We start from the raw sequence: 9,625 nt of genomic DNA on the forward strand, positions 1-9,625 counted from the left end.
CCATGTGTTAGGGTTAGCATGTCATGTGTCGGTCATGTGTTAGGGTTAGCGTGTCATGTGTCGGTCATATGTTGCTCATGTGTCGGTCATGTGTTAGGGTTAGCATGTCATGTGTCGGTCATATGTTGCTCATGTGTCGGTCATGTGTTAGGGTTAGCATGTCATGTGTTGGTCATGTGTTAGGGTTAGCATGTCATGTGTCGGTCATGTGTTGCTCATGTGTTAGGGTTAGCATGTCATGTGTTGGCCATGTGTTAGGGTTAGCATGTCATGTGTCGGTCATGTGTTGCTCATGTGTTGGCCATGTGTCGGTCATGTGTCGGTCATGTGTTAGGGTTAGCATGTCATGTGTCGGTCATGTGTTAGGGTTAGCATGTCATGTGTTGGCCATGTGTTAGGGTTAGCATGTCATGTGTCGGTCATGTGTTGCTCATGTGTTGTTCATGTGTCGGTCATGTGTTAGGGTTAGCATGTCATGTGTCGGTCATGTGTTAGGGTTAGCATGTCATGTGTCGGTCATGTGTTGCTCATGTGTTGGCCATGTGTTAGGGTTAGCATGTCATGTGTTGGCCATGTGTTAGGGTTAGCATGTCATGTGTCGGTCATGTGTTAGGGTTAGAGTGTCATGTGTCGGTCATGTGTTGCTCATGTGTTGGCCATGTGTTAGGGTTAGCATGTCATGTGTTGGCCATGTGTTAGGGTTAGCATGTCATGTGTCGGTCATGTGTTAGGGTTAGAGTGTCATGTGTCGGTCATGTGTTAGGGTTAGAGTGTCATGTGTCGGTCATGTGTTAGGGTTAGAGTGTCATGTGTCGGTCATGTGTTGCTCATGTGTTGGCCATGTGTTAGGGTTAGCATGTCATGTGTCGGTCATGTGTTAGGGTTAGCGTGTCATGTGTCGGTCATATGTTGCTCATGTGTCGGTCATGTGTTAGGGTTAGCATGTCATGTGTCGGTCATATGTTGCTCATGTGTCGGTCATGTGTTAGGGTTAGCATGTCATGTGTTGCTCATGTGTCGGTCATATGTTGCTCATGTGTCGGTCATGTGTTAGGGTTAGCATGTCATGTGTCGGTCATGTGTTAGGGTTAGCATGTCATGTGTCGGTCATGTGTTAGGGTTAGCATGTCATGTGTCGGTCATGTGTTGCTCATGTGTCGGTCATATGTTGCTCATGTGTCGGTCATGTGTTGCTCATGTGTTGCTCATGTGTTAGGGTTAGCATGTCATGTGTCGGTCATGTGTTAGGGTTAGCATGTCATGTGTCGGTCATGTGTTGCTCATGTGTCGGTCATATGTTGCTCATGTGTCGGTCATGTGTTGCTCATGTGTTGCTCATGTGTTAGGGTTAGCATGTCATGTGTCGGTCATGTGTTAGGGTTAGCATGTCATGTGTCGGTCATGTGTTGCTCATGTGTCGGTCATATGTTGCTCATGTGTCGGTCATGTGTTAGGGTTAGCATGTCATGTGTCGGTCATGTGTTAGGGTTAGCATGTCATGTGTCGGTCATGTGTTGCTCATGTGTCGCTGATGTGTCGGTCATGTGTTAGGGTTAGCGTGTAATGTGTTGCTCATGTGTTGCTCATGTGTCGGTCATGTGTTGCTCATGTGTCGGTCATGTGTTGCTCATGTGTCGGTCATGTGTCGCTCATGTGTCGGTCATGTGTTGCTCATGTGTTAGGGTTAGCGTGTCATGTGTTGCTCATGTGTCGGTCATGTGTTGCTCATGTGTCGGTCATGTGTTAGGGTTAGCGTGTCATGTGTTGGTCATGTGTTGCTCATGTGTTAGGGTTAGCGTGTCATGTGTTGCTCATGTGTTGCTCATGTGTCGGTCATGTGTTGCTCATGTGTTAGGGTTAGCGTGTCATGTGTTGCTCATGTGTTAGGGTTAGCGTGTCATGTGTTGCTCATGTGTTAGGGTTAGCGTGTCATGTGTTGGTCATGTGTTGGTCATGTGTCTGTCATGTGTCGGTCATATGTCTGTCATGTGTTAGGGTTAGCGTGTCATGTGTCGCTCATGTGTCGCGGTTAGCGTGTCATGTGTCTGTCATGTGTCTGTCATGTGTCGGTCATGTGTCGGTCATGTGTCGGTCATGTGTCTGTCATGTGTCTGTCATGTGTTAGGGTTAGCGTGTCATGTGTCGCGGTTAGCGTGTCATGTGTCTGTCATGTGTCTGTCATGTGTCTGTCATGTGTCGGTCATGTGTTAGGGTTAGCGTGTCATGTGTCGGTCATGTGTCTGTCATGTGTCGGTCATGTGTTAGGGTTAGCGTGTCATGTGTTGGTCATGTGTCTGTCATGTGTCGGTCATGTGTTAGGGTTAGCGTGTCATGTGTCGGTCATGTGTCTGTCATGTGTCGGTCATGTGTCTGTCATGTGTCGGTCATGTGTTAGGGTTAGCGTGTCATGTGTCGGTCATGTGTGTGTCATGTGTCGCTGATGTGTCGTGGCTGCTGATGAGCTTCTGCATCCTCCGGATCTTGCGCTTGTTTTGGGGCATGATCTTGTTGTATTGTCCGTGTTTGATGAGATGCTCTTTGCTGTGGTGGATCTGAGCGCCGTGCTGAAGCTGGAAGCGGCACAGAGCCTGAAGAGGCTTGAGGAGAGCCTGCGGGACACACACACACACACACACACACACGTCAAGTCCAGTCTCAGTTATCCAGCGCTTTCACAACACAGATCATCTTCACAGTGATGACAGGAGATTAATGAGGAGACATCAGTTTATAATCATTCGTTATTTACTTTGACAAAGGGCTATATAAATTCTCTAATGTAAATGCATATTTTGTAGACACCACATGTCCTTATTAGGAGAAAATATATGTTGTTTTAACGAGGTCGCAGTGATTCTTATGTTTGTATTTTTGTCCAATAAATTATTAATTATTATTGTTCTGCGTAGTTTGAAGAGAAACATTTTTAAATCTTTATCCCGGATATATTTTTTAATCGGGGGGGATTTTTTTATGAGGGTCTTGAGACCCCCTTGCGCCGCCAGTGCGTCTCACACACACACACACACACACACACACACCTCCTGAATGCTGTGGTTCTTCTCCATGATGGACAGCGCGACGGCCGCACACTCCAGCGTGGACACACACATGTTGGTGGGCTGCGTGCGGATCACGTACTGACTGGAGGGGGCGCTGCGGAGCTGGACCTGCAGGAACACAGTTACACCTGAGGGAGGCGCTTCAGGGACAAATGTAGGCGGGGCTTGATTTTATCTGTGGGGAATTGATTGGATGGCTGTGGTTTGCTATTGGTGGATCTCATGTGAGTGACAGGTGGCCCCGCCCTCGTCATCAGAGATGTCTCTCTCACACACACACACACACACACACACACACACACACACACACACACACACACACACACACACACACCTGTCTGGGCAGCCGCAGCAGGGCGTTCCTCAGGAACATGTCTTTGGCCTGACTCCAGGTGCCGTCGATGATGATGATGCTGTGGGCGGAGCTGAAGTCCGTGCTCAGATCCTCCAGACTCTCGGCCGCGGCCCCGGGATACAGCAGCAGAGCGCGCGGGTCCCTGCACACGGCCGCCAGCTCCGGATATCTGACACACACACACACACACACCGTCAAACACCTGCGCCCGCGGCCCAACTTACCCCTGCAGCGGTCACTCACCTCTCCTCAGAGAACCGGCGGCCCACGAACACCTGGCACCTGCCCGGCGGGAGACACGCGGCCAGCAGCGGCACGGTGCGCAGGACACGGCTCTCCTGCGGGACGAGAGGAGGTCAGTCAGGAGGTCAGAGGTCAGTCAGGAGGTCAGAGGTCAGTCATGAGGACGGTGTGTGAGATGCTGGGACAGACCTCGGCCGGATGCTGGACGATGTAGAGCGATGTGGAGACGTCGAGCGGCCGCGCCGGGAGAAACGGGCACAGACACACCTTCAGCGGCCGGCTGAGACAAAACACACCGCAGTCAGAGAGAGAGTGTGTGTGTGTGTGTCAATGAGTGAGTGAGAGACTGTGTGTGTGTCTTGTGTTTGTGTGTTAATATAGCCAAATATAAAGACTAAATACGCCTCAGACGACTAATAACGCCTAAAACTGCTTCAAACCGCGTCAGACCGACTAAAATCGCCTCAGACGGACTCAAATCGCCTCAGACGACTCAAACTGCCTCAAACCGCCTCAGACGGATTAAAACTGCCTCAGACCGCCTCAGACGGACTCAAACTGCCTCAGACCTACTGAAATCGCCTCAGACCGACTGAAATCCCCTCAGACGGACTCTAATGACAAGGGTATTACGACGTAAACATGAAATATGAGGACATTTCATATGCTTTAAAAACACAGACCAACTCAAATCGCCTCAGACTGACAGAAATCGCCTCAGACGGACTCAAACTGCCTTAGACCGACACAAATCGCCTCAGACGGACTCAAACTGCCGCAGACTGACTGAAATGGCCTCAGACGGACTGAAATCGCCTACGGACTGAAATCGCCTCAGACGGACTCAAACTGCCTCAGACGGACTCAAACTGCCTTAGACCGACACAAATCGCCTCAGACGGACTCAAACTGCCGCAGATGGACTGAAATCGCCTACGGACTGAAATCGCCTCAGACGGACTCAAACTGCCTCAGACCGACTGAAATCGTCTCAGACCGACTGAAATCGTCTCAGACTGACTGAAATCGCCTCAGACCGACTGAAATCGCCTCAGACCGACTCAAACTGCCTCAGACCGACTCAAACTGCCTCAGACTGACTGAAATCGCCTCAGACTGACTGAAATCGCCTCAGACGGACTCAAACTGCCTCAGACCGACTGAAATCGCCTCAGACTGACTGAAATCGCCTCAGACCGACTGAAATCGCCTCAGATTGACTCAAACTGCCTCAGACTGACTGAAATCGCCTCAGACGGACTCAAACTGCCTTAGACCGACTGAAATCGCCTCAGACGGACTCAAACTGCCTTAGACCGACTGAAATCGCCTCAGACGGACTCAAACTGCCTTAGACCGACTGAAATCGCCTCAGAAGGACTCAAACTGCCTTAGACCGACTGAAATCGCCTCAGATTGACTCAAACTGCCTTAGACCGACTGAAATTGCCTCAGATTGACTCAAACTGCCTCAGACTGACTGAAATCGCCTCAGACGGACTCAAACTGCCTCAGACGGACTCAAAATCGCCTCAGACGGACTCAAACTGCCTCAGACCGACTGAAATCGCCTCAGACTGACTGAAATCGCCTCAGACTGACTGAAATCGCCTCAGACCGACTGAAATCGCCTCAGATTGACTCAGACGGACTCAAAATCGCCTCAGACGGACTCAAACTGCCTTAGACCGACTGAAATCGCCTCAGATTGACTCAAACTGCCTCAGACGGACTCAAAATCGCCTCAGACGGACTCAAACTGCCTCAGACCTCGACCGACTGAAATCGCCTCAGACTGACTGAAATCGCCTCAGACCGACTGAAATCGCCTCAAATTGACTCAAACTGCCTCAGACCGACTGAAATCGCCTCAGACCGACTGAAATCGCCTCAGATTGACTCAAACTGCCTCAGACGGACTCAAAATCGCCTCAGACGGACTCAATTGACACGGGTATTACGACGTAAACATGAAATATGAGGACATTTCATATGTTGTAAAAACACACTAAACAATGTTTTATAAAAAATGCATAATGTTTCCTGTGATGGGTAGTGTGTGTGTGTGTGTGTGTGTGTGTGTGTGTGTGTGTGTGTGTGTGTTTGTCACCAGCATCTGCGGCAAGTCGGGCGTCTCTCGCTCATCTCTACCGGTAGATCTGACAGCACTGAAAACCCTTCATCATCTTCTCTCTCCTTCGGTTCCTCCTCGTCTTCATCATCATCATCTTCATCCTCGTTTATTTCCACCGCCTCCTCACTCAACTCTGAGTTCATCGCGTCTTGTTCACCCAGTTTTGGTCAGTCCATTTCCGCTTCCGCTGACGTGTGTGAGAAAGATGGCGGCTCGCAGAGGGAAACGTGCAGCGGAGAGATCGGCGCAGACCAAGGCGAAAAGAGCGAAATTAAACAACAACAAAACCCCACAGACCGAGACAAACACGAAGACGGTGTCATTTACTGTAGATAATGAAGGAGCGAGCGCGAACTCTCGCGAGAACATCATCAGTGTCCCGCCGCCCGTCAGCGCGGTGAGAAACACGTTCATATGGCATCAGTGTGTGTGTGTGTGTGTGTGTGTGTGTGAGAGTGTGTGTGTTTAACCTGTGGTGTTTATATAATGCTTACTGTACATGACACGGAAAATAACAGTCACGTGATGAGCATGTACATTACTGTAAACATTCTCATCTGTGTGTAACACGTGACTGTGGGTGTAAAGCTGTATATGACCCTGTGTGTGTGTGTGTGTGTGTGTGTGTGTGTGTGTGTGTATGTGTGTGTGTAAAAGTCTGTATATGGTACTGTGTGTGTATGTGTACGTAAGGCTGTATATGATCCTGTGTGTGTGTGTAAGTCTATATATGGTATGTTCTGTGTGAGTGTGTTTTTTGTTTATGTTGTTGTGACTGTTGGTTCTTCAGGGCAAATGGACGAATAAAGAGCGAGTCCTGGTGTTCTCCTCGCGCGGGATCAGCTTCAGGACGAGACACCTGATGCAGGACCTGAAGACCATGATGCCGCACAGCAAAGCCGGTAAGACTGCGTTAGACCGCCTCAAATCGCCTCAGACCGACTCAAATCACCTCAGACGGACTCAAAACGCCTCAGACCGACTCAAATCACCTCAGACGGACTCAAAACGCCTCAGACCGACTCAAATCGCCTCAGACCGACTCAAACTGCCTCAGACCGACTCAAATCGCCTCAGACCAACTCAAACTGCCTCAGACCGACTCAAATGACCAACTCAAACTGCCTCAGACGGACTCAAACTGCCTCAGACCGACTGAAATCGTCTCAGACCGACTGAAATCGTCTCAGACTGACTGAAATCGCCTCAGACCGACTGAAATCGCCTCAGACCGACTCAAACTGCCTCAGACCGACTCAAACTGCCTCAGACTGACTGAAATCGCCTCAGACTGACTGAAATCGCCTCAGACGGACTCAAACTGCCTCAGACCGACTGAAATCGCCTCAGACTGACTGAAATCGCCTCAGACCGACTGAAATCGCCTCAGATTGACTCAAACTGCCTCAGACTGACTGAAATCGCCTCAGACGGACTCAAACTGCCTTAGACCGACTGAAATCGCCTCAGACGGACTCAAACTGCCTTAGACCGACTGAAATCGCCTCAGACGGACTCAAACTGCCTTAGACCGACTGAAATCGCCTCAGAAGGACTCAAACTGCCTTAGACCGACTGAAATCGCCTCAGATTGACTCAAACTGCCTTAGACCGACTGAAATTGCCTCAGATTGACTCAAACTGCCTCAGACTGACTGAAATCGCCTCAGACGGACTCAAACTGCCTCAGACGGACTCGCCTCAGACGGACTCAAACTGCCTCAGACCGACTCAAATCACCTCAGACGGACTCAAAACGCCTCAGACCGACTCAAATCGCCTCAGACCGACTCAAACTGCCTCAGACCGACTCAAATCGCCTCAGACCAACTCAAACTGCCTCAGACCGACTCAAATGACCAACTCAAACTGCCTCAGACGGACTCAAACTGCCTCAGACCGACTGAAATCGTCTCAGACCGACTGAAATCGTCTCAGACTGACTGAAATCGCCTCAGACCGACTCAAACTGCCTCAGACCGACTCAAACTGCCTCAGACCGACTCAAATCGCCTCAGACCGACTCAAATGACGGACTCAAACTGCCTCAGACCAGCTCAAACCAGCACCAACAGAGCACCAGCAGCTTCTGACGCTCACTCTGTGTGTTTTCTTACAGACACCAAGATGGACAGGAAAGACAAGCTGTTCGTGGTGAACGAGGTAAGTCAGGTCCACTCAGTCTCTAGTGTTCACTCCTCAGAGGCTTGAGTCTCACTGCGTGTGTTTCAGGTGTGTGAGATCAAGAACTGCAACAAGTGCATCTTCTTTGAGGCCAAGAAGAAACAGGACCTTTACATGTGGTGAGGAAACACACACACACACACACGAGAGAGAGAGAGAGAGAGAGAGAGTGTATGTGCTGAGATCGTGTTCACACCGCCGGTTCTTCTGTTACAGGATCTCAAACGTCCCTCACGGACCCTCGGCCAAGTTTCTGGTTCAGAACGGTACGGTTTATAAACGCTTCACACACATGATCATATGATCATCTCTCTATAATCTAACCAGCTGTGTTTGCTGACTCCTGTATGTAAATGAGCTCTGTTATGATTGGTCATGACGGTAGAGTTTGTGTGTTTATAGTTCACACACTGGCGGAGCTGAAGATGACGGGGAACTGTCTGAAAGGCTCCAGGCCTCTGCTGTCCTTCGACCCGGTGAGTGCAGCAGATCTGATGATGAGGATGATGATGATGAGGATGATGATGGTGATGATGATGATGATGGTGATGATGGTGATGATGATGAGGATGATGAGGATGATGGTGATGATGATGATGATGGTGATGATGGTGATGATGATGATGGTGATGGTGAGGATGATGATGATGGTGAGGATGATGATGTTTTCCTGTCACTTCATAGAAATTCGACACGGAGCCGCATTACGCGCTGCTGAAGGAGCTCTTCACTCAGGTTTATTTCAACATTATCATATTATATTTCAACAGTTTGTGCTCGAGTAAACATGTGATGTGTTGGGGTGTAACGAGTAGGGCTGTAATCAACCAAAGAAAATTTTCGACTAAAAGTCGACTAAAAATTACGTTAGGAACATAACAAAAAGGAATATTTATTAAACAAGCCAGATCAAGAGCAGAAACGAAATAAATAAAGCATAGGCTCAAAATGAATACAAACAGGGCACAGTGCATAAAAAATAAAATAATAAAGTGCCCAAATCCAATAAATAATACTAGAAATAACTTTGCAGTTTGCACAATAAAAAAAAGGGACGGGGCAACCTAACGCAGACGAGTTAGCTGACCGTTTTTAGGTGATATGACATGTTTGTCGTCGAGCTGTGATATACAAACTGTTGCTTGCAAAATTTGCATTCCACTTTTTTTCTCATTTTCTATTTTTTTTTAAAATGCTGCCACACTGCCGATGTCTTTGTTGACATGGTAGAAGAGGACTGACTAGGAAAACGCTCTCACAATTAAATAAATACTAGGCTATACAGCAAAGTAACGTTAGCTTACTAATCCAAAAGAAGTAAAAACAAGAGGGTGTTCTGAAGACAGACTGTTACCTGTGAAACAGCAGTGCTCTGAAAACACCCCCATTAGCAATTAGTGCTTTCCACCTGATGATATGAACGCGACAAAACTGATGAAATGAACGCGACAAAACTGACGAAATGAACGCGACAAAACTGACGAAATGAACGCGACAAAACTGACGAAATGAACGCGACAAAACTGATGAAATGAACGCGACAAAACTGATGAAATGAACGCGACAAAACTGATGAAATGAACGCGACAAAACTGACGAAATGAACGCGACAAAACTGATGAAATGAACGCGACAACTGATGAAATG

The 9,625-nt window shown here is 48.6% G+C and overlaps 2 protein-coding genes across 2 annotated transcripts in view; one reads left to right on the top strand and one right to left on the bottom strand.

Moving 5' to 3' along the window:
* Positions 1 to 5,949, bottom strand: dtwd2 (DTW domain containing 2). The gene is made up of 6 exons (XM_079834655.1): positions 5,771 to 5,949; positions 3,850 to 3,940; positions 3,661 to 3,755; positions 3,397 to 3,586; positions 3,042 to 3,170; positions 1 to 2,609 (listed from the first exon to the last, which is right to left on the bottom strand). Exons 1-6 carry the CDS (start codon positions 5,935 to 5,937, stop codon positions 2,406 to 2,408), a joined length of 876 nt encoding a protein of 291 aa, XP_079690781.1. The 5' UTR covers positions 5,938 to 5,949; the 3' UTR covers positions 1 to 2,405.
* A 50-nt stretch (positions 5,950 to 5,999) lies between these two features.
* The window catches only part of bxdc2 (brix domain containing 2), a gene marked incomplete at both ends in the record, with an annotated part of 5,930 nt that continues 2,304 nt past the window's right edge, over positions 6,000 to 9,625 (top strand). Inside the window, 6 exons of the mRNA XM_079834623.1 lie at positions 6,000 to 6,191; positions 6,585 to 6,696; positions 7,914 to 7,957; positions 8,027 to 8,097; positions 8,195 to 8,244; positions 8,381 to 8,454. Of these exons, the coding sequence (XP_079690749.1) occupies positions 6,000 to 6,191; positions 6,585 to 6,696; positions 7,914 to 7,957; positions 8,027 to 8,097; positions 8,195 to 8,244; positions 8,381 to 8,454 (543 nt within the window). The remainder of the gene's footprint in view (positions 6,192 to 6,584; positions 6,697 to 7,913; positions 7,958 to 8,026; positions 8,098 to 8,194; positions 8,245 to 8,380; positions 8,455 to 9,625) is intronic.

Source organism: Gobio gobio, assembly GCF_949357685.1.
Source record: "Gobio gobio genome assembly, chromosome: 14".
In the NCBI taxonomy this organism is placed as follows: domain Eukaryota; kingdom Metazoa; phylum Chordata; class Actinopteri; order Cypriniformes; family Gobionidae; genus Gobio; species Gobio gobio.

Coding starts and splice junctions, on each gene's coding strand:
- dtwd2 (XM_079834655.1), bottom strand. CDS start 5,937: ATGAACTCAGAGTTGAGTGAGGAGGCGGTGGAAATAAACGAGGATGAA. Junction 3,941..5,770: donor CCGACTTGCCGCAGATGCTG/GTGACAAACACA, acceptor GTTTTGTCTCAG/CCGGCCGCTGAAGGTGTGTC. Junction 3,587..3,660: donor CGCCGGTTCTCTGAGGAGAG/GTGAGTGACCGC, acceptor TGTGTGTGTCAG/ATATCCGGAGCTGGCGGCCG.